Source organism: Rhopilema esculentum, chromosome 21, assembly GCF_057945365.1.
Source record: "Rhopilema esculentum isolate cy_ngs chromosome 21, ASM5794536v1, whole genome shotgun sequence".
NCBI classification, from domain to species: Eukaryota; Metazoa; Cnidaria; class Scyphozoa; order Rhizostomeae; family Rhizostomatidae; genus Rhopilema; species Rhopilema esculentum.
The window spans coordinates 11,218,834-11,243,984 of NC_142835.1; the positions used below are offsets into that span (position 1 = coordinate 11,218,834).

At 35.6% G+C, this 25,151-nt stretch overlaps 1 protein-coding gene across 1 annotated transcript in view; it reads right to left on the minus strand.

The window, feature by feature from the left end:
- Positions 1–25,151, minus strand: part of LOC135684201 (uncharacterized) — a 32,617-nt gene that overhangs the window by 3,325 nt on the left and 4,141 nt on the right. The window contains exons 4-32 of the mRNA XM_065199651.2: positions 24,764–24,826; positions 24,377–24,397; positions 23,967–24,008; positions 23,479–23,537; positions 22,400–22,504; positions 20,747–20,808; positions 20,124–20,210; positions 19,286–19,358; positions 18,144–18,174; positions 17,437–17,541; positions 17,056–17,121; positions 16,568–16,660; positions 15,271–15,345; positions 14,857–15,051; positions 13,544–13,655; positions 12,949–13,026; positions 12,491–12,528; positions 11,970–12,032; positions 11,124–11,261; positions 9,933–9,993; positions 8,635–8,804; positions 6,841–7,388; positions 6,277–6,440; positions 5,780–5,826; positions 4,275–4,433; positions 3,247–3,284; positions 2,404–2,446; positions 1,228–1,523; positions 524–974 (exon numbers count right to left, since the gene is read on the minus strand). Coding sequence (XP_065055723.2) covers positions 524–974; positions 1,228–1,523; positions 2,404–2,446; positions 3,247–3,284; positions 4,275–4,433; positions 5,780–5,826; positions 6,277–6,440; positions 6,841–7,388; positions 8,635–8,804; positions 9,933–9,993; positions 11,124–11,261; positions 11,970–12,032; positions 12,491–12,528; positions 12,949–13,026; positions 13,544–13,655; positions 14,857–15,051; positions 15,271–15,345; positions 16,568–16,660; positions 17,056–17,121; positions 17,437–17,541; positions 18,144–18,174; positions 19,286–19,358; positions 20,124–20,210; positions 20,747–20,808; positions 22,400–22,504; positions 23,479–23,537; positions 23,967–24,008; positions 24,377–24,397; positions 24,764–24,826 — 3,483 coding nt within the window. The remainder of the gene's footprint in view (positions 1–523; positions 975–1,227; positions 1,524–2,403; positions 2,447–3,246; positions 3,285–4,274; positions 4,434–5,779; positions 5,827–6,276; positions 6,441–6,840; positions 7,389–8,634; positions 8,805–9,932; positions 9,994–11,123; positions 11,262–11,969; positions 12,033–12,490; positions 12,529–12,948; positions 13,027–13,543; positions 13,656–14,856; positions 15,052–15,270; positions 15,346–16,567; positions 16,661–17,055; positions 17,122–17,436; positions 17,542–18,143; positions 18,175–19,285; positions 19,359–20,123; positions 20,211–20,746; positions 20,809–22,399; positions 22,505–23,478; positions 23,538–23,966; positions 24,009–24,376; positions 24,398–24,763; positions 24,827–25,151) is intronic.

Here is a 25,151-nt window from a genome sequence, read left to right on the forward strand (position 1 = left end):
TACAGAATAATATTATAGTATAGCAAGCTGAAAAGACGGAAGTTCAACTCCTAGACGTCTAGTTTAGCTTTAGTTTAGCTTTGCCTGGCTTCATTCGAGCTTCTTATACCTATGTATAGATAAGTACATGCCTGATCCTACGTGTACAAACTTGTGTGCGTACAGCCCTGCTTTTGTAGCATCGCCCATTGTATGAACGACCCATAAACACTTATGGTTATGAAATATAAGTATATATATTTGTAGAGCATCTATTTTCCTCGGTTGACGCAGAGGTCTAGTTGCGTAATTACAGAGGTTCGTAGAAGTAAACGCATCCACTGAAAAACCGCGCGCTATTTACACAAAAGCTTAGATTGTTTACTACATGCACTTATCCTATGATTTTATGTACTATTGGTTTTCAATTGTAATTATCTCATATATTTCAGTTTAAGTATCCCCATCACCTCCCTCCCCCCCCCCAATTAAGTCACGTTGGTTGATATTCTACAGCTCGAAACTGACAAAAACTCATACCTACCTTGATAGAAACATTGATTGGTCCACCTCCTTCAACCTTCTGTTTGCCAATGGCCTGTGCTAGCAACGGCATTTTTGAGTGTCCAATGAAATGCGTTGCTCTTCTTTGATCGGCGATGCGAGAGTTGATATGGTCCACTTTTTGTAACTGTGTTGCATTTTCCCGCTGACCTTTATCAGTTGGCTTCTTCTTCCATGAATTTCCAAAAGCTAGAAGATCAGCTCCCTCCGAAACTTTCTTTGGCATCAATACTGAACCACCTGGTTTACTTCTTGGCGAGGGATGGTAGCCCTGGGGTCCTATTGGTTCAGGTTTGGAGCTTTCTGAAGTCATGTGATGTGTGCTTGGCAACTTTGGCAAGCTGATATGCCGGGATGTCAGCCCCAAACCGAGACAATTTTCCATGCCCGCATTTGAATTTGTTGGCTTGTTCGTAACTGAGTCGTCCTTCCTTTAAAATAGGTCATTGTAAGGATTAACATTTTTTAAAGACTGGATTCCAGTTTTCATTGTCGAAACTAGAAGAAGTATACTTTTTTAGAAGCGCTTGAAAAACCTCCTGCAAATGTTCATCGTTTGAGTACATCTATCGATACATTGATACATTGTGTACTGTGAACCTTCTTTATGTACCTACAATTAGAAGCCCAATTAGGTACAAGATACCCAAAGCTCACCACAAATCAAAATCGATATAAACTTACCCTTGACGTAGGCCAAGAATAACATTGATTTCATGCATAGTTTTCCCGCCTTGTTTCAGTAAATTAACCAGTTTTTTATTTTTGTCAAGAATTCTAGATGAGCGAAAATCATTTTGATGGCTTTTTTTGGAGGAATTATTAGCCTTTGTTCGCTTTGATACTGTGTTCTGCTTTTTCTCAACGACATCAGATCTTGATGCAGCTATCGAGTGTCCGCCAATCCCGAGCATCTTCTTTGTCCTATTTGCCATCGCTGAAGACCTGCCTTTCTTTATAACAGGGAGTGAAAGCCCTTCCTGTCGACAGAAAGCTTTCTCTTTAAGTTGTGATAAAATTGTGAAAAATATCAAGAAGCTTTATGTAACAAAGTGCTAAAAAAGAAATTAGAATCAACAAGTACTGTTTCTTTTCAAAGTATTTGACAGCAAGAACGAATAGCTGTGACATAATAATTTGTTCGATGCTTGAAGAGTCCGTTGCTTGCGTATCACTGTTACTCTAAAATTTTGTCTTACTGCATAATTTTTAGGATAGAACAGTTCGGAATCTCCCCAAAATTGAAACGACTAGGATTGAAGTACTCCAACTCATGAAGTTTTTTTAACAAAAATTTTCTCTTGAACTACCCTGGGCAATTTAAGATACTGCACAAGTTTTAGAGAAAGATAGATGAAAATGTTAGTGCATCAGCATGTTCACAAGGCGTTAAACAAAGAATCGATATTAGTTAAACAAAATCCGTCACAAAATAAACCATTTCAATGCTATTTCTGAAAGTAAACCACTCCATTCATCGTTAACCAGATGTGATAAAAATTGCTGGAAACGGAATTTTAGATCCATATATTACACATCTACTGCAAATGGCTTTGAAAAAAGCAAACATTTAGTAAACTAAAGCTTTAGTTTACTAAATGTTTGCTTTTTTCAAAGCCATTTACAAGTTTTGTACCACCAAAAGATTATCTACTGCAAACAAAAGTTCTTCAGATCCTTAACCCTTAAAATGTTTTGGAACTGTTTTTTTAAATATATCCGTTAACAACTTTCTAATCAAGACCTACATTTAGGCTCCCTTGATACTAAATTATTGGCTACAGTACATCTTTTGACTGAAGCTCAAAATATCCCACTTCACAAAATCAAATTTCAACTAAATTAAAAACCTTCTCAAACCTGTTTTTCTCGTTCTTCACTCTTTGGCTTGCTTTTCACTGTGCTAATTGAAGAAAGAACAATTAAAAGGTAAGTTCGATAGCCTTTTTAAAGACAAATCTTCTTCAAAGGCTTTTGACCACATAAATGTCACCTTCAGTATAAATCTAGCATACTGTAATAGGTGAACGGATACATAGATGTTTCCAAAACTCTGTATATACATACTTTTATTATAAGAAAAAAGTCCATAAGAATATTGAGTCTCAAAATCAATGAAATTTGAGAATAATTTGAGAATAATGCAAGGCTCGAGCTTCACCAAGAATTAGATTTGTTGTGTGTTTGAATTTTTTGGAAAGCAAAAAATGCGAGTTTCACGTTGTATGTATTGAAGTAGACGTATCCGGCCTTGCAGTCATAACACTATAATGCGACTCTGTTACACCTTATGTCGCTTAAGAATAATTTGAGAATAATCTTAGGCTCAAAATAAAAAAATTAAGAATACTGAGGCTCAGAAAAACATTAGATATTCTTATAAAAAAGTATATACGTTATGAAAACTTGGGCTTGAAGAGGAAAGGGACATTAAAGTTGCTGAGTTCATCGAGATAGCCAGGCTGCTCAATCTATATAGCATCTCTCTAACATACCAGTTAATCATAAACTTCATACCTTGCAGAAACCTTTCAATATACAACATGGCATAAAAGTTTGTAAAGAAAACATATTAAGTCATGTTTGCAATTAGGCAAAGATAACGTCTTAAAAACCCAGGCCATAAGAGCAAAATATCCTGTTGCGAATGGAAAGAATGGAAACGAAGAAAGTAGAAATAAATTTCAAATCCAATATTCGTACCTTCCTTGAATCTGCTCAAATATCTGCTGATACCCAGACTGGAACAAAACTTCAGTGCGTTAAAAGGAAATGTCTAATAAAATATATCCATTAGCTGAGTTTCTTAGACCCTTCCGAAATAGTCGATAATAGTATAGGGCTCTAATGTTATGTCACAAAACCTATTTTTAGAAATTCTGTATATGGATCACATGACCTAAAAGAACATAAAGAAATACATCTAAATGTGCATAATAAGCTACATGTTTTAAAAATTAGCTGCGATTTTGCTGCATCCGCACAGGCTCTTTTCCCATCAAATCACTAATTCGGTCTCCGTTAATAACTTTTTGAACCAAATCCAAAATTACAGTTCTAGTTATCCGTTAAGCAAACTTCAAAATAACTGATATTTCATCTTTGAAGGTATTTATGGCGTCACACCTAGGGTATGTGGTCAAAAGTCTAAAATTCTAAAAACATGTATTTAAAAAAGTCACCCTTGAGAACTCCAGTTTAGTGAAATTAAAATATCAAAATCAAGCAAAATGATAATAACGATTAATTGAATAAATTCTCAAACAAGCAGATTCACTAAAGATGCCATGTTCCAACGCAATTATGGCAAATTTATCTTAACGAAAAATGAAGCTAACGAACTCCAACAGTCTGCTATCTAAAAGGCAAGATACTAGAAAAAATTTGGGGGAGCGGGGTGGCCAAGTTGTCTGATTTTTTTGGCAAATTTGTTTATAACCGAAAAAATATTCAAATAATACAGAAGGTTTCAAAATTCCGACAACAATTCAGGATAAAATGAAAATGGACTCTCGATTCTATGGTGTTGCTTCACATTAATTGTAAATATGCTCCCTTCGGCTGACAGCATCTTCATTTCGAGAATGGCAAGCAGAAACATTTGCTCGCTTCTGCCCACTTTGTGGTAAATACAAACGGACTATGTGGTGATTAATGATCAATGAATCAATTTCAAATAATAAATAATCTGAAGTCATAAAATTTGATATTATAGGATCTAGATACCATACCTTTTGCTCATCGCTAACAGCAATCATCGGCAACCATATTCCAGATTTTTCAGTGATAAGCTGTCCATGTGTCTCGTCATTTTCCCCAAAAATATCAGGAAAACTATGAAACGACTTCAGGTCTTCATCTTCCTTGACAATCAGATCTACATTGTTTTTCTGCAAGAATAAATTGGCTAGTTTTTCATCCAGATTTTGACAACTCTTATTTAACAATGGTTTACCCAATAAGGCTGGCTTATGGTTTGATGAATCAATCCACAGTGAATTTGTGGGCTTTTAAGTGAAATCATCAGAAAACATCTGCTCTAGTATACAGTGCCGGGCGTTTTCCGTTATATGCGAAAGGTATTACCAAGACAATAGCTATTATAAAAACAAGAAATGATGGAATATCGGAATGCTGGAACGTTGGAATTGAAAATAAGTAAATTTAAATATTTTAGAACCATCCTTTACAGTAAGTTCTCAAATCAAGAAACCAAAATTAATTACGATTGCATTCATGTTGTTTTTGATGTTGTTTTAGATGGATGTTGTTTTAGAGGTTTCAGAAAATTCATATCAAAATCCAGCAACTCCACTGCATTGTTGTGTGCATTACATGCTCTCATGAGAGACCCAAGAAGATGGGCTGGGAACAGCTGCTGATCGGCTGACCATGGTCCCTTGGTTATCAAAGCTTCGAGGTATTTTTAAAATGTAATGCAGTTTAAAAACTGTACTTTGATACCGTGATGGTTCATGTCAATCGCTTTTAACACTGAGCCCACCGAACGAAGCGTCGTTTTCTGTAAAATCTAACGTCACCTTTTGAGGATTTGGGGTTTTAAGGAACTATAAATTATCTTTTGTCAAGAAATAAACAATTAACTATGTGTGGAAGATCAACTACCCAAAGAAGAAAACACATATTAGCGTTTCGTAAGGCCAAATTTCAAGATGAAACAAAAATAAGGAAACAAATCATATCGCAGTGTTTTTTTTGAGACACTCGTCAAAGTGAAAACGTTTAGTAACTTGCATTCAGATACAGGTAGAAAATATTGTGAGTTGAACAATCATGCGTTTGATTGGCTTCTTGTTTTGGCCAATCAGCGAGCGCTAGCACTTCATATACTTGAAGGAAGTGAAAACTCACTTACTCTTGAAGTGGGTTTTTGCTCTTGCGTAGCGTAGACATATTTTAATTCCTAGAAAAGTTTAATTCCAAATTCTGAAGCAATGCCTTTTTGCTTTGAACGGTCTTGTGAAAGGAAAACTTCGCTGCGCACTTTTTATCAACAATTGGCAGTGCGATCAGAAGAAGTGAGCCTGTTGGTAATACCAGGGTGTTTGGTCGACGTAGGGAATACCTTGATAAGATTTTGAACACTAAGCCTTCATGATAAACATAAAGATGAGGAAAACAAATATATTTTTGTTTTCAAACAAGAACTGAATATAGATGGAATTATTAGAGAAATTCAATATATTTACATATAAATATAAAACATGATGTCTACCTCATTCATTGAAATCTTCCAAATTGTAATTCCAATAACCTGCAATACTAAAAAGAGAAAAAGAGAGAAATTGGAATGAATGATTTATTCATTTGATAAAATGTTTAACACCTTACGCCGATCTGATTGAGTAACGAAGAATCAATTGTATGATCAAGTGATTTTAATGATAAACTTAAAAGCGCTTGATCAATTGACTAAGCGTTTAAACAACGGACCAAGTATTAGATTAGAAAAAATTGAATGTTTAACCAAATGTTCAGACATTTGATCAAGTGATCAAGAATTTGATTGAATGATCAAGTGTTTGGTCAAGTAATCACTGAGTTCTGTTTCTAAACGTAACACTAAGTAATCAAGTGTTTGATCAAATGATCAAATTCTTGATCTAGTGATCAAGTTGTTATATTGGCCGCCTACTATTGACTAAGTCGATTAACTGCAAGGCAATCAGCACCAAGGTCCATCAATATTTTTCTTGGGAAATCACTGCTTACTTTTAAATGCATGCTCTGCAACCAGTTTGATGTACTCTTGCAGGATGTCATCATCGCTTGCACTATAATCCTCTAGCATTTCGCCAGTCAATACTTCCAAATCATGCCATGATTTCAAGGCAAAGTCTCTCAGTGCCTTTATCACTTTTGAAGCACGAGTCCTTCTGTAAAGAGCAAATAAATGTAAAAATAAAAAGAGATTGAGATTTTCAAAAAGGCATTCCAGTACACCCAAAGATTTTTAATAGAGACTAGGAAATCAAAGGGGCCAAAGGGGGCTGCATGGAGCAAGGGAAAGAGCCAATATTCTTAATAAGAGTAGGATTCAATTAAATGATTTCAAAGCGTATTCTAGGGACATTAGAATTCATATTTATAGACAGTAGAAAGAATTGCATTTTAATGAAATTTCTCTTATCAATTCGTAATGCTCACGTTGAAAGCAAAACATATAGATATATACGTTGAAAGTATGTACTAAAGTAAGTGGGGATTATGGCAATAGGTACAAAACAACAGATCGAAACACGAATGGTTAGCATAAGGTAATCCTTATAAACAAACCGTGAGCCGCTCTCGCTTGATCTGAGTTCATTCGAAAACTTATCAAAATTGGGGGCCTTTCTCTCGTTGTTTTCTGGCTCTTCTAAGGACTTTATATGTTCTTTGAGTTCATTGAAAGATTTTCTAAAATCATGCTTCGAGGGGAGGCCCCGAGATTGAGAAACTGGCAGTAAATGACTGGAGCTTGGTCTTGTGTGCAACCTATTTTGGTGATGGCTCGTTCTATGATCATCCTGCAGTGGCAAGTCTAGATTTATGATCGAGAGTTTTGTCTTTATTGCCTCGTTTAGAGGAGCAAGCCTTTGCTGTGATTTCTTCTTTGTATCTGAAGATGTTCTAAGTGAAGAATCTTGCTGTCTTGCCGAGGAAACAATTTTGTCAGGCCCAGCTGGGATGTTCTCGTTTACAGTCACTGATACACTCGGGATGTTTTCCTTGGATTCAACTACAACTTTAGGAATTTCCCTCTCTAAACTATTAATAACTTTAGGGTCCTTCGACTGCTGTTGCTCGTTCTCTGTTATATCCACTCGTGTGGCAGCTGTTGCCTAGAACAAATAAAGTTTCTTCTTCAAATCAAAAAAATTTCGATGATACAGTAAACATCTGTTGCACTGCAAAATAATGAAATTTACATGAGCGAGTTGGAGTATTTTTCTGTAGTTTGCATGTTGATGTTACAAGATACAGATTTATCTTTCACCAAATAAAGGCTTAGTCTTCATCAAGATACAGATTGCTCATCTTCTGAGATGAGACCAAATCAGATTGGTCCTTCGTGTAGGTTATGACATTAATCCTTTCAACTAGATAATCTCACCGGCTACGCTTTCAGACAAGGGCAGTTTGATTACATGAAAACTCGAGTCTTAAAAATCGCAGCCCCCTACACAAGGAGATCTTGAAAACTGGAGATGGTGGTTGATTAAGAAAAAGTTTCCCGGCAGCTTTTGCACTTACCATTTAAAACTTTGGCGATTTTTTGTGTATAGTACAGGAAGGTTCTAAGTTGCTACTCCCAGTTTCACATTAAATGCAATATTAAAGTAACCAAGTACAGCCTTTATATACGGCATCGAGCACTTTATTTCACACCGGTAAAAAAGTAATTCTCATAAAATGTTGATGATATTGTCTAATGTTGGCTTATTCTTATTATTCATCAAATTTATGGCTGCATACAAAAGCATAGAAGATAAATAGCAAATAAAATATAACAGTGGACGAATAACATTGCCATGTGTACTTTTGAAAAAAAATGCAGTTGCCGTGGCACAAGCTCTTTTAAAAGTGTTTACATTTAGAAAGAGGTTAGAAATTGACGAGAAGATATAGAAGTTGCGCACAAGGCTCCATTCTCGGAATGTAGGGTTTAAAAGAGCCTTAGACCTCTCATACCTTTGAGCCTATTAATGGTATATATTAAATTAGCGAATGGGCGTGTAGTATGTTAGATTTCCATAAATTCACGAATTAACCAGAAATGCGCAAATAAAAATCGGCAACTTAATCACAAGGGAGTCATTTGTACCCAACTGAAACCCCCTACCTGCTCAACTACCAGTGCCCCGAATGAAGGCAGTTTTGTTAACTTTCAAACGGGCTGCTGCTCGTAAACAGGTTTCTGTAAGGGGGTCAAAACTCAAAGCGTCTAAATTCTTAGACTTTGCTTTGAATTCATAGTCCAACTGTTGAATATAGGAAGAATGTGTCGTTCTGGAATCATTGTAACTGATATCAGCCCAAAGCATAGCTTTCAAAAACAGCTCTTGCCCAATGACACCTGCCACTAACCTGTAAGTCAGGAGAAGATTCAAGTAGCTGCGATGGTGCATTAGGTGTAATCTCAGATAGCGATTGCCCAGTTTTGCTTTTGTCCGCCATTTTGGATGAAGATTCTTGTACTTCTTTGTGTGAATTTCTTTCGTAGATGGCATGTACAGATTCTGGCGTTGGAGTTGCGCCTTAAGTAAAGGAAGTAAGAGTCAACTCCTGCAAATTATGCATCCCTTGTATAGCAAATGTATAGTTTGGAGTCGAAGAAAATGAAACTACATGTTTAATATCTACAAGACTGTTTCGTGAATAACTCACTCTTCAATGCCACGCTCTACGTGCAGAGGTATTGAGCACTGTACTGTGGAAGTATCAACAGACGAATTTCTATATACAGAAATATATTCATATATTTTTCCTCATTGCCTTTATGTTAGTTGGTATTATGTTAATTATTAGTAATCTGCTAGAATGCTGCGATGGTCGTGAGTATAAGACATCTGCAGTCGCTATTTCGAATTCAATGTTTTGCAGTTCCACTATAGAAAAGAAACAATAGGTAGCCAATCAACTACGGGCCATTGTACAGCTCTCTTACAAATATGGTATCATTTCCGAGTTCCAGATGCTGTTTTGACAGAGTTCCATCCGTGTTCCAAACAAAAATTTCATTGTTTCAATTCATTCACTTCCGAGGCACAAAACGTTTATTTCCGAGTTCTAGGATTGACTGCTGTTGTCCTCCACAGCGAAGAAGAAACTGGCAATTTTAAGATTTTGAAGAGACTGTGATAAAACTTAGAATTTTTAGGTTTCAATTTTTTAATTTAAATATTACTTGTTTCAGGCAACACTATTTTTAGCTGTATGTTGGAAAACTGACTGAGTTCTGTGCACCAAGGAACTCACTTTGAATCCGCCTCTGTTATATAATTTATCTATATATTACGCATTTCAAAATTATCACTTACTTACGAGACCGTACGAGAAATTACTTTTCTCAATTCAAAACTCGTTTTCGATTCAGACTTACAAACTTTGGATTCAGTAAACTACAATATGTATTTTTATAATTGAGATAAACAAGCTTTCTCGGCTTCCAGAAGAATTCCAAGCATAATCTCTCGAAAAAAATATAATTTAAAGTCTTAACTGAATCTTTTGATCTATAAATGTTACCGTCTGTTGTAAAAATTTCTTGTTGGATTATTTTTAACGCAACTTTTGATTAAACTCAATTTGTGGGTGAAGATTGAACGAGACTATGGAGAGTAGCAATGCACGAAATCAAATTTCAAATCGAAAAGAAAACTTACGCGATCGAATCAGATTGACAAGACCGGTGAGGTTGACGATAGTCTTGCAGACATTTGAGATCTGAAGTGGAAAATTCAAAACGAGCTAGAAATATACCATTGTGACGTAGAAATTTCATGGAGAAAAAACAACTTGAATGGGAAGGATTAAATACAACGATGGAAAGAGTGATTTGGAACAAGACCTACGTCATATAGAAAGTATTTCTGCATCAAGGCAGCTGAAAAACCAATTATCCACAGCAAGTTCCCTCCCAATAGAGGAGTTAATAATTAATTCCGTTATTAGTCATAGCAACATTATCCAATCTGAAAAATTGGTTGTCTATCAATGCTTTTTATGAATTAACCAATGATTAGTTTCAAGTTGTGTATGCTTTGCATATCAAATAAGATAGAGTTTCTCGTTCTTTTGAACCAGCTCTTTCGCAACCCATGTTGATCTTTTTGTCACAAAGTAACAAAATATTGCAGGTGATGGCATAGAAGATTAAAGCAAAGTCTTCTAGATTTCATATGCTTAGATATAATATATAATGATGATAGCAAATAAGAACCAGGAACCAGACGCATTATTGTATAGGACACCGCCTGTCTTTAAGAAGCCGATTTGTAGGATGACCAAAAGATCAAGAATCCATAGAACTGATCACCATTAAAACTGCTTTTAAAAAAAGAAAATCCTTATATTACAGGTACGAAGGAAAGTATTTTACTTTGAAGATTAGGTACTTATCTTCTTTTCAATTGACATATAAAATAGAAAGGAAAGCTCTTTACGATTGATAAGATTTTCTATCTTAATGCTATCTTCTTTACGCTTCTTCCTTGCGTTTCTGAGAAATAATTATTGATCACTTGTTATTTAAAGAACTTTGAGAGCTGTGAACGGATGGCAAGTTCATTTCTTTTAGAAAATTAGTGCAAAACTGGAAATAACTGCAACTAGTTCGAAACTTGTTCACACTTCTTCATTCATGTCTAAACGGGCGTTAAATCTCATTTGGGATCATTTGGACATCTGGGGGTCTTTTTATTGTCAACCGGGTGAATAATAGGCTTAACGAGCTTTAAAAGCTGCACCTCAAGAAGCTTAATACGGTTACGGAAAGTACATTGCAACGATTACAATTAATGCATAGATAGGCAATTGAAATGTCTATCAAAAAATTTGGCATAATTATTGAATACCTGTGTACCAAGGGCTCCAGTGAACTCATCATTAAATGATTTCTCTTTCGCCATTCTGCTCAGTTCGTTCATTGTCATTTCTTCGGCCACTTCTAAGTTCTTGCTTGATTTGCTACCCTCTATTAAGACTTGTACACCCTTGAATGGAAAATAAAAAACAAAATTCTGGTTGCTGATTTAAAATATTTGAAGTACAAACAGTGTCATGTTATGTCTTGTTTCTTATTACGATCAGCTTCGATGGGTAGCTTGCATTGTGAAGCATAAACAGGAAGAGACTTCGTGCGGATATTTAAAAGACTGTAAATATTCAAAAATCACTCTGTTTACAGATTATCTTCATTTTTAACCGCTTGATTGTTTAATGGCTCGTTTTTATTACACTCGTAACAATTTGTTTTTTTCTGATAGCAAATTATGTTTATTATCAAAACAGGAAATACAAAGAGCAAAGACTATTTTGGCGAGTCGGAATATAAAAGGAAAACTGGAGGTCTTTATTTTAGAATGTCACAGACGAAAAATTCCTTTAATAAGGTTGTCCATCTCGCAGGCTCCTCAAGGACAGGGTCATGTCTAGGTCCAGAATAAGATAAAATGAAGTAAGATAGCATTGTAGGATAAGTTGATGTGAAATTGGCAAAGGGTATGCCGGAACCAATACGCTAGGAACTGGGTTTTTCATTTGGGAGTCTGGAAGCAAAATTGTAATCGATCACAGACAGGCATACAATCCAAGTGCAACTCATTCGAAAGCCGCATTGACGAAATTGGCCTTCTGCATGCTGAATTTGGCTAGTATTTTGTAAATCTAGACGTGTTTCATCAAGCATCAGAAATAACTACCTTACTAAGCGAATCCACTTTATCTGTCTGCGCGGATTTGTGGACTCCTTGCTCTGCTTTTTCCTAGAAATGTTTGCAGACAAACGATATCCATTGACACATAAATAGACATCTAGTTAAAGTCGAGTAGAATTTGTTATAGACAATTCAAGGAAAGAAGCATCATTGAAAAAGATTTCCTTTGAGTTGCTATGGACCCTTCTTTTCGTTTACGCAGTATCTCTTAAATATTTATTCATGTTTTTGTTTCTGTAAATGCAAAAACCTAATGGGCATGAAAATTTGCCTTAAATTTGTAATGACTGTATAGAGAAAAAGCTTACTAAAGTAAAAATGCAGTTCAGTTCACAATTTACCATTAGAGAATAGGTAAAACTTAGGTTAAAATAAATAGAATAGGCTAGAACTTCTTCATTTGAACGCAGGACGTATCTGGCATTTTTAGCTCGCCAACAGCAATAGTTGATATTTGGGAATGCACTTTCAACATTTGAGGTCCTTTATTAGTAAGTAAAGCTCACCTTTTTCTTGACAGCTTCAAGATTTGCGGTCGAAATCTCTAACAATAATAAAATGAGTTCTCTTGACAATTTTTTTCATGCATAAAAAGGATTAACTAAAAGCAAAAGATTTAAAATATTGTTTCCTTTAATTTGCAAAAAGTTAAAGACCAGGGCCCCTCCCCTAGATTATGCAGAGAAAAAAAAATTCATAAACAAAATTGTTTGTGTTTACACTTAAAACTCATAAGTTTGTAACAGCCAAAAAAATCTGTCAAAGACCAAACTTCCACATAGAGTGCGAAGGCGCCAGCTCTCTGTAATTCCAGGCGTAGGAATCACGAGGTGAGGTCACATCGAGGGGAAAATCAGGACACTGCTCGATAAGCACAGCTTTTCAGTGTCCTAAAAACTACCTTCGGAGCTGGGTAGATACAGATACAAAGTACTTTGAAAAAAGTTCTGATAATAAAACTTACCATGGCTTGTGTAGCCCGATTCGTCCGCTGAGCTGAGTTGATCATTGGAGACTTCTGGTGGGCAGTATGGCGGATGAGCTAATAAAAAGAAAGAAGAAAGAAATAAATGTCCATAGTACTACTAGCGCATCATAGGATAGGAAAAATAGGAAGGGCTTTACCCTCCAGGTATCAGATCTCTTAATGGTATTAGCCGCTATTTGGACAATAAGAGACACACCAAACTCGGTAACTCGGTGGCCAACATAGAAATTTTTCCCCAGGCGGGTTGATCTTCGTGCCTTTCAGATGATAGTGAATTGAAATGAAATGAAATGAAATAGTGAAGGTAAAAAGAATTTTAATCAAAATACTAGTTGAAAAGAGAATCTTTATAGCTATTAAAACTGAGTAGCAGAATTTGTGACAGCTTATACACGTAAGTATACAACATAGATGGTTGAATAATTTTGCAAACGAATTGGCCACACTAAGCCAGTTTCATACAAAGAAAGCAATCAATTGAATATGCAGCATGGTATATATTTGGCTAATCTACCCTGTCACTCTGCACCTACGAAAAGCTCATCTAGAAAGCCCATATACTGGACATTACCTGAGATTATGGATTGAGAAGACTGCAGGCTCACTGTAGATGGTCCGGCACTTTCTACTTTTTGAGACATCTGTATGAGCTTACTGTTTTGGATTCTTAGCTGAAGCAGTTCCTAGATAGAATGTTGGATAGAATGAGGTAAAAGCCTCTTTATTGGAACAGATAAAGATGAACACCAAATCAACTGGTTTTTTGCAAAATTAAAGTCAGAGAAAAAAAATTGCAAACTCATTTGAATAAAGTTGGTGACAAGGATCTTCGCATACGTAAAAATGTGGATCTGTCTTAAAAATGAAAACCAAAAAAGGTTTCAAAAGTTCGTTTAGGAAGTTGACTATTTCAAAAATTTCATAAAGTGTCAACAACGTTTCTGATTAGTGTTATTTTGCTTATTTTATTAGTGTCGACCTTTCTCCACCTCGTGAAACATTTAGACAAAACTCAGCTGAGAATGATTACATTGGACGTTATTTTGAAAAGACTTGTTTACTCTTTTCCAGCTCTAAACTAATACGAAATCAACTAGCAGTAGAAAATAATGAAGACAGCAACAATGAATGTTAGCAGCAATGACAGTGGGTTAGAAGGAGCAGGATCAGAGGGGGGATAGGGGCAAAACCCCCTGTAAAGATGAAAATTTGTTTTGTCGGAAAACTTCTGATTTTGTCGGTAATAAAATATTGTGTCAAATTTTGAGATGAAAGATTTTAAAAGTGAACATAACAATTTCTTCCGTTGCTCTAAATCAGATTGGCAATCTCTTTCAATAAGATATGGTAATTAAAAATTCCCTTTTCAGAGGAGTTTGGTTTGTGACACTTATCTCCTGTTTTGTTTCAGTTCTGGTGCCGTTATGTCATGTTAAAATTATGACAAATGTAAATGCTTATTAGACTTTTGTCGGTAAATCAAAATTTCACGCCCATCCTATGAATTTGCCTATCTACGCCACTATTAAGAAATGGTTAAAAAAAGTTTCGAAAAATATGATCAATCGTTAAAGACTATCAAAAAGTTACCAAACGTGACATTAATTATAATTATTATGCAAAATATTTATACTGGCTTGAGGCTTCAGTTAATATATAAAAGATATAAAAGTAACTGGTATTAAAGCTTGACTTGTAAAATGATGAAAATAAAAAACAATCTAAGTTCTGTCGAGGCCGTCACGACGGTAGGACCGATGCAAAATGCAGATTTGTCGGCAAATAAAAGATGGCTCCCCCTTTTTTCCGCAAATGAGACTTCAGTCTCCCCCTTGAGCACGATAGCTAGCAATGATCCTGAGTTCCGTTGAAAGTAGAAATTACCTGGTTTGTTCTTTGCAGCTGAACTTGACTTTCAAGAATTTCCTCCTCAAGCGCCTTCACTTTGTCGCGCTCTTCCATCAATTCGCTTGAAATAGCGTCCATGTTCTGTCCCAGTATTGTGCACTCTAAACACTCTTTCTTTCCCGCTTCTGTCGAGCCTTGAGACGTCAGATCAGCTTGATTTTCGTCCACAACCTTGAAACAAATCAAAGTCTTAAAAAATCCAATCAACATTTATACAAAAGTTCTCGTAGCGAAAAACCTTATTGCTAAGGATATGATGTAAGGAAAGATTGAGCTATTGAGCAAAAGAGACATAAACCGGATTATATAATAAAAAGGTAATGTTAATAAAAAAATGAATAAAATGCAAGCATTTGATTGTTTGAAAACGCATGAAACACAGCAACTTACTGCATTCTTTTCCTGGAATTCCTTCATCGCCATCTTTTGAAGTGAGCTGTTTTCACTCTTAAGCTTTTCGTTTTCCTTTATTAAAAGCAAAATTTCGGGTTTTAAAGCAACTAACATCTATGTCAAAGGACAATAGACTAAACAGAGTGAGATTTACAACAGGTAAAAATATAAATACGTAATGTTTCCATGCCCTATCAAAGCAAAAAGTTCCAGTTTGTCTCATTCTCAAAAGAAACGAAACTTAGTCTGCAGCAAATCTTCAAGTAAGAAAAACTTCAAATCGTAAACATAGATCGTAAAATTTGGCTGCTCGGTCACTCACTCATTCATTCATTTTACTATTCATGTTATCGTCAACTTTATAATTCATTTTATCATCAATTCATTTTATTCACTTGTTCATTCTTTTATTTATGCATTTATTCATTAATTCATTGCTTCATTAATTAATTGATCAATTGATTTATTCTATAATTCACTCATCCACTCACTCACTCTCTCACTCACTCACTCTCTCACTCACTCACTCACTCACTCACTCACTCATTCATTCATTCACTCATTCATTCATTCATTCACTCATTCATTCATTCATTCATTCATTCATTCATTCATTCATTCATTCATTCATTTATTCATTCACTCACTCACTCACTCACTCACTCACTCACTCACTCACTCACTCACTCACTCACTCACTCACTCACTCACTCACTCACTCACTCACTCATTCATTCATTCATTCATTCATTCATTCATTCATTTATTCATTCACTCACTCACTCACTCACTCATTCATTCATTCATTCATTCATTCATTCATTCATTCATTCATTCATTCATTCATTCATTCATTCATTCATTCATTCATTCATTCATTGTTCTTCAGCTAACAGATCAAATTCAAAGTCACAATACTGGTAGGCAATACCGCAAACGAAATATCTAAAAGACCTACAGACGCCAAGTACTGGAAGAAGCAATAACGTCACATTAACTAGACATGCTCTTTCTTTCACTGTCACAGCTTCTTATTTATGTTTCTTCACTAGAAGGATACTGATACTAATTTATTAATTATTATGTTTCATATCTTACAAATTTGAATTCAAACTCAGCTTTGATCATAACATGGCAATGTCACAATGTCACCAAATCGATTCGTTTGCCTTAAATTTACAATGAAAGCAGTTTTATTATACTGCATACAACAGGAACTATATATTCCAGAAATATGACTTTCTGGCTAGAGAGGATCAAGATTACCTTTGACAGGACTAAGAAATTTGCCCACCTCTTGTAACTGCTTTAAACTTGTTTTTAATTTCTTAGTTCTTTTGATGTACACAATATCCTTCGCTTCTTCGTCGTCTGCATTGACAGGTTTCTAAAATGACAGGAATAAAAGTCTAATGTACATGTAAAACTTTCATTTAGACAATATGAATGAAAGCAAAGGCAAGGCTGGACTTGCTCCAAGTCTACTTCATGCTTGAGAGATTTGCTTCTCTCCTGTAGACTTAAGAAAACAAATACTCCTCTCTCAAGCACTAAATAGACTTGGAGCAAGTCTAAGGCAAGGCTTGCATTGGAAAATAAAGCATAAGTGAAAGAATTTTATTTTCTTGAGGAATTTTCACAATGCCAAGAAAAAAACGGAATTTATCTCGTTCGAAAATTTTCAAAGACCACTCAAGATAACTACAAGGAATTTAAAGACTGCTCTGTGTAAACTCGAGTAAAATTACTGTAATATTGTACACAGAACCATATTTTACGTACGTAAAGATCTTCTTCGTCAACTTCTTCCAAATGAGCTTGCAATTTCTTCTCTAATTGACTTGAAATCTGTTAAGAGTCAATACTGAAGTCACATCTCACTTTAGTAAAATATTCTCGCAACCAGGCTCCAACCATTATCAAAAAGATCAACCAAGGTGTTAAGCTTCTACTATTTGCTTCAAGGCAGAAATATTTGGTTATAGTTAATGAAACCTAAAAGGAAATTCAAATCAAAACTTACCAAGACTCCTAAAGAGAAGTTTATCTTTTCTCTTCAAAGTTAAAAGAGTCTCAATCTGTTCTTAAAACGAAAATAATAACTTGAATCCAGCGAAACAAAAATGCACAGGAATCCAACTATCTTCAAATTCATCTTTGTACCTGTTCTGTCATTTTTCTTTCTTTGTTCGCAGTCTCTAACTGACCTTGAAGAAGCAGGTTGTCATTTTTGACTCGTTTGTTCTCCTCTTCTGTTATTGTAACCGTCTCGAAAAGAAGTGAATAATTTTATTGAGATACAAAAGAAGCTCGTCATAGCAAAGTTCTAGGCTTAGAAAAAGCTGGGGAGTTCATTGACATTTTGACAAAGAGCTGTGATAGCAAAATCGCACAGCTGAAGCCTTAAAAAGCGTTTAACAAGGTCAGAGTTTCAGTGACCTGGACTTTTCATGACTTTCAATCTATAGGAAATATTTTAAAATTCATATTTGAAAAAAAATGGAAATAAACTGAAGCGTTCTTTTCTAATTTTTGGGAGGGGGTGCAGTTCACTGCCTTCTTTTCGTCTGCTGCTGAAAGCAAATGGCCCTAGCTTGTTATTTGCAGTCTTTGCTAGTTTTAAATATCATTTTGAAATGAAATTGCAAGAAAAAGTCAATAACATTACTGCAGCTATATGGAATAGGCATTTGACTATAGAATTTACTTTACTTTCATATCTACTAAAAACATGATCATCCTTAACTTTAAAACTTTCGCCAATTTGCCACTTTTTTAAGCATTCAAATAACACTCAAAATTTAGCCAACGAATAGGGTACAATAAACATAACTTGTTTCTGTTTGCAAAAAGAAAGAATTACATCTCACCTGCTTCTGCATTCGAAGGTCATTCTTAAGCCTGCAGAAGCAGAAACACAAAGAAATGAAGAAGACTTCTCCATTATTGAATGCTTTATTGTGACATCATGAAACTCCAAATATTACCAGCCAGATAGTTATGGTTAAAGATTTAACAAACATTGTTTTTATGTGTGATTTCTATTACGAATACGCAAAATGTTAATGTTTTGATAAAGGCACTTCAGTTGCCGTCCGTTTATAGGCAGGGATTATGCTAGCAATACCGGCATTCGACACGTGAGAACAGTGCTCTTAGTGAAAACCAATGCCGGATGGGGATCATTTTGTAATGCAGTGAAGCATTCTTGTAACGGACACCCGAGGGAACCGGCTTGTTGCCAGCCTGCCTGCAGACTCTATCCCTCTTTCGTGAAGGTTAAAGTCTGTACGCAGGCTAGCTTGTTGTCCGTTCAAGGGAAATTGCCTGTTGATTGCAGGTCTCCTCCAGAAGGTCTTCTCCGCATATTTAACCAGCGAAAGTAACTTTGTGTGCAAATATTTATTGAGATATATTGATGGCTGGTATCAAAAGATTTCTCGTAGAAAGCTTTAGAAAGTCAAACTAGACTGTCCGACACTCGTACTGAGGAAAAGAATTGCCACATAGAGACTTTGTATGCAAATGAACCTCCATTTAGGTACAAATCAGATCATATGAAGTACCTTAAGCTAGACTAGGCGTGCTGCACCTCCCTGGCTTTGAACTGACGGGTGTTGAAAGGAAGGTACTTGAATAGACAATGCAGTCATTTTTGGCACCTAATCCATACTCGTGAATGAGACGTAAAGTTTGCAGCAGTTAATCAAGTTTCATTTCTGATTCAGTTCAGTTACGTATCCCAGAATATAGCTTTAACGAATTCTGAATTTCTTCAAAATAAAATCGATAAAATGCTGCTAGAAACTCTGCAAACGCATGAACAATGCAAGGACAGTTTTGACTAAAAGCATTTAGATCAGCTAGGCCAGCTAGTAAAAGAGACAATCTACTTCCACTACAACCATTGCAGCACAAAGCAAAGTTTATCGTCAAAACGTTTTAGCCCTCTAGCTAAGAGATATCTAAAACACGATTTGTCTCCATGCACGAATAACGTAATAAAATATACTTTTCTAGCTCTTCACTTTGGCCTTGAAAAGTTTCCAACAACTTCGTGAAACTTGTTTCAAGCTCCTCCAATTCTAAAACGAAACGTTTAACAACACATGCCATGACGTAGAGGCATATACTTTTAGCATTCAGATGAGTTAACGTTTAACTGTGTTCTGCATTTTAAGGAGAGTTTAAAAGCATATTGAGATGGTCACTGGATATTGTAAAAAAGACAGTTCTATCAATTATGAGTTTCACTGATGGCTTTAAGAGCGTGGGTGATATTCTCTAAGCGGGGCATAAGATATCAATGTGTAAGCTGTTCTAAATGCCCAAAAGTTCTATGTCATAATTTGAAAACATCTTGGCAACTCAAATGCCTTTTTAAATCACTAAGGAATTAGTTGTGTGCATCCCATTCGATTCTTCAAATCCTGAGGGACTCAAAAATCTCCTTCAAACTCAAGGGACCTTTGAAAGGCCCCTGTCTCATAAAGGTATGCGGTAAGATCAAGCCTTAAAATACATTTCATATGTGTTTGAAAGAATTCATTCAACATCCCTCTCTGCAAACTAGCAATGAATTCAATATTTTGATATAAATATTAAAATATGGATCATCATTTGTAATTTAGTGTATCGTAAGATTTTATTCAATTTCATCGTCTTTCTATTTCAATTTGACAAAGTCAATATATTCTAAATTGCAATTTATTCCTTCTAAAGAAAGTTGGGCTAGATTAGTTTCGTAGTTGAAACTTTGTGAATTCCAATTTTCGATAAATCTATGATAAACTAGTAAAGAAACATGTAGAAATGATCTAATTACATTCATTAAAACATCATATACTTACTATGATTTCCTTCCTTTCTGACAGATTTGAGAAGACCGACGATCTCATCCGCTGCGTATTTCCACGCACTTCTTCGATTCTTCTTCTCTGAAAAGCAGTAGGGAATATTCATATGTGATTTGTTTCTCGCAATCTCTAATTCTCATATATGTGACTCTTAATCTCACTCTCGCAATTAGGGTCTTAATTAAATATGTATGAGTGTTCAACTTATTAACCTGGAGGAAGTTCCGCTTGTATTTTTCCCTCCCAGCGGATCAGTTAAGAAATAACCGGGATGGAAATAACCGGGACCGGGATTAGCATCCACTGTTCCATTTCTTGCAAGTCAAATCCTACAGCAGACCGTACATGACACTTCCAGATCATAGTCCCGAGCTTCAAGAAACCGGGTCGCCTTTGCTTCAGGTCAGGTAAGATTTTAACTAATCGGAAGTAATTTGCCCGTTTTTCGTTTCGCAAAACCGGATTGAAAGTAATTCTACTCTGCTGGTGAAGTGAAAACCAAATCGAAGCATCTCGCTTACTGTTTCATCTTCTGTAAACCCTGAATTTGCAGCAGCAACTCCGGGCATCGACCTAAACACTTTTGAGCTATTTGAAAACAATCAAATATTTTTCACCTGCCATCATTGACCTGAATCTGTCGACAACTTTCTTTTGCAGATCTATTTCACGATGAGCCCTGAAAGAGCATTTTCAATGAAAACAATTTTGTTGACATAATCATATTACAATTAATATATGGTAATCAGCAGGCCAAAGAATAAGGGACGTAAATATCAAATCAAGAAAATGAGGTATCAGTCTTGGATCACAAAAAATACTTTGAATAAAATTCACCTTTGTCAGCAGGTCACAATGGCAATAAAAACAGGTACAAAATTGCTATTTTCTGCATTGCATTCAGCCATCCATAAACCATCTTAGCCCCCTTAGCCCCTTAGCCCCCAGCTGTACACAACTAAAGGTCTTGTTACCCTATACCAACTTTTCCATAATGTCAATATCACTTTCCTCTTCCCTTCCGCGCTATATGTTGTTTCAAATAGCGTTCAGTGCTTCGGCGTTGTCATTTTAATTCTCTCAGACACAGGCCCGTCGGAATAATTGTGAAACTGTAGTATATTTTCTTTATAACAGTGTACTGATTGAGAAGGAATACAATTGGCAGCCCCCCCCCCCCTCCCATATGAATTTTGTTCCGACGGCATTGAGACAGTGTTGATATTAAACTCTTCAACCAAAATTGTTTTAAGGGGTACTGTGCGCTGTCACTCTGAGTCTTTCAAACTTTTCGTCTATTTTGATCTTCAAATTCCTGTGCGACGTTGTATAAGGCAGACCGCCTTGCTTCTTATGTTCAGTTGCCACAGCTCTACCCATACTGCACTGAGAGTTATACAAGCGGCCAGAAAATGTCGGAATATAATTCTTATAAGTAACTCATAGTAGCCCTATGATCGCCTTAAGCTGTGGTGTCGTAGAGGGGGGGCTCAGGGGACCTTTTTAAAATTTAGAGAGAATTCTGGCCTAGCTCTCCCCCAAAACAAGCCAGCATATGCTTGGTTCGGTTGATTCATTATTAGGCAATAACCTTTTATTTTCCCACTGATTTTCCATGAATTAGCAACTTTCTTTCCGTCTTTTTAAGTCGGTAAAAAGTTCGAATGTTTTCACAGCACAACAGAGAATCTTTAACATAAATATAAGCATATAGGGGGCGACCATGGGTGTGGTCTAAGGTATGTTTCCTGGAAGTTGCCTACAAGAGAAACCCTCTTCCTAGATTTTTAGGACGACAGCTTTGGCCTTAAAGAATTGAACAAACATCTGCAATTTGAAACTGTCTGGCTTGAAGTTCCAAAACCCCGTCTATCATGCACAACTCAATAGGAAAAATCTTAATGCGAAATCATATTTTCCAATATTTCCACTACAATGTATTTTCATCATTGGAGAGGACTGTTCTACAGGGTGTCATGTTAAACTTAAAGATAAAAAATAAACTGGTTAAAAACTGAGCTTTAAAAAGGAAGTAAATGCATAAATTTTGGTTGCAATATGCCTGCAGTGAAAATGAAGCTATTTTTGCCAACATGGATTAAGGAAAGGATACTCTAGCCCACACTATTGCAACGAGGTAACTGACTAAGGGAGTAAAACAAACAGGCATATTAAATAACACTTAAACAAAGAGGAACTCAGTGGGTTTTGGTTAGTGGGTTGCTGTAATCACTGGTCGTGATTATGAACATTAACATAAATTAACATACTTTAAGTTCATTTCATCCGTCTGTCCTCTTGTGCCAGATTTCAAAATGCTGTAGTGCAAGAAGTTTAGCTTCCTTGTTTTTATTTGGAGATTCTCTAGATTTCCACTAAAACACGAAGAGCAAAGAATAATTGCTAAATGACGGCACGTGCCCATGAAAATTCGCAGGTGATACTAAAAAAACTTAGAAGCAAACTCGGTAAATCACAAGGTGATAAAACGATTGTTCATGACAAACTTATCACATTAAGTCGGCAAAAAATCTTTTGACCTAGTAAGATGAAAAATAAACAAATCTTATCTCTCAGACAAATTTCATTGGATGGTCAGTTTCTGATGTACATGACAATGCGACTTTTTTCTCGCATTCTCGTCCCTAATTTTATCGTCGAAATCTTAATTATTAGCACATTCCCTTGCATTTTAAACAGAATGTCTATTCAAATTTATATGATCTAGTTCATCACTAAATCTTCACTAAATGATAGTCGCATAACTACATATTTTTATCTCGCATTTGGCCAATCTTTGATGGCTATCATATATGAATGGCCTGAAAATGCGATTATTTAAGATGTGGGACTATTCTATGAGGGGAGAATTCATTTCTACAACAAGACAAGAATTTGCAGGAACAACAGAGGAAAATTTGCAACAAAACTCAATAAAAGTTTAATGATAAAGTTATTATGAAAATGGCTTTGAAAAAAGCAAACATTTTGAAACATGTAACTAGAAGCTTTTCATCTGACACTCTTCAGAGTGTAAAACGTCAGAATTTTGCACCATGTTTAAATTCTGCACCACGCAAAGAATGCTTGCGAAAGTCATACTCGGCCAAAGCATGGGGTTTACACAACATACAAAAGAGTTTTTTGAAGATCTTGCTTGCATTAGATTTGAAAATATGCTTCTCTATGATGTATCGAACAAAATTAAAATTTGTTTGGTGCTGGAATTTTCCAATTTGCGTATCTTGTTCGGCATAATGAACTAAGGTAGAGATTTTCCAAAGCTTGAAAATATTATTGCACAATGAGTAACAACATTTAGGACGGTTTAAAATATTTATCATCTTACACTATCTCCGAGCCAGCTTTCTCCACTGCCTCTAAGTCATTTTCATATATCGAAGGAGCCTGAAATATTGAGGCAAAGAAAATAGCAAAAATATACCAACAATTCTTAGTTCATTTGTATTATTTAAAATTCACCTTGAATTTATCAATTAAGATGTACTAAATTAAGTCTCTAACACAGAAACTAAACATTGTTGCAAGTTTACATTTTCAATTTAGTAGTCAAACGTTCAAAGTTGACAATAGGTTTTGCAGCGCCTTTATGTTCGAGAAAACATTGAGAGCAGACGATTGGATAAGTAACAATAGGTCTATTGTGTAGTCCAACCAATGGGAATTTAAATGGCCAGCGAAATGCGTCAGAACTTAGTGCCTTTAAGATTCATTTGAACATATTTGTGTATCGGCGTGCATTCTTCGCCTTTGGTCACTTCTTCCCGAAACAAAATTTGACAATAGGCAAACTACAGCTTACAAAGCAGGACTCACCTCTTCGTCGTCAGTGCCACCAGCCTCATTTGCTAACAAACTCTGAAATTAACATCAGAACATTTTCATATTTTTTTTTCTACAGCAATGGTGCATAGGCTGAGATGACCCTTAAACAATTTACTGAAGCCAGTAAGAAGGCAATCGTATATTTATAAAAGAATAACATTCAGAAAAAAACAATTCATCGACCAAAAGGACAGAGAATGGAACAGCAATCAAAACAAGTTGTTGCTTCGGTTTGAAGCAAAGGGTTAAAAATGAGCTGGCTTGTTAATAAAATGTTTCAATGTGCGCTGCTAAATAATTTCATAGTGTCTTTGAAGCAAGTTTATTTTCTATTAAAGCATAAGGACACCAAGGAAAAGAGTGATTCGAGTGGTAAAAGTTTTAAGAGCATCAAAATTTACCTGGGCCAGTGTCTCTAGCACCTGAAAAGAAATTTGAACTTTAAGTCGTTATCCAAAACACAATCCTAAACTTTGAGATTTCAAACAATTTTTAGAGACAAACTCCAAGCAACATATGGTTTTTCTCATTAAATAGCTTTAAATATTTTATGCTTTCTTGTTTCTCAAATAAATGTAGTTTCATTCTCACTGTTTTAGCAATCAATCTTTAATGATTGTACAGGGTCATTTGACTCGAAAGCTTTATTGAGTTTTTTTTAAATCTCCCAAGCAACTCAAAGTTGATCAAATAACAAGGTTCAGTTAATTGAGTAAATTTGCATCTTAAGTGAAGTCAGTTTGTGAATGCCTCTCCTCAAAAAGTGCAAGATTGTTCAAACCTCTCACCTCTTCTCTCTTCTTGCATTTGTCCTCATAACCAAAAATCATTTTACTGACTGCATTTTTCCACTTTTAAAACACAAGGAATAACAGTTTTTAGAACACAAGCAAATGTATGAAAATTTTCATGAGATGCACAGGATTTCAATTGGTTTGGACATAAAGAAAAAGAACTTTCTTACAATTGAAAAAAAACTAATGGCTTAGGCTAAAATCAAGATTTTACCTAAACATTAGAGATCTCTATGACCTAAACTCGCAGAATTATATCAAGCCTAGTTAGCGAAAGTCGTGATTCGCTGTAAAGAAGATCCCCTTCTTGGAAATTCTCCAGGAAACCTACCATGTATAACCAATGGGAAACATGGAGATTCCCATTCATTTCATTTGATTT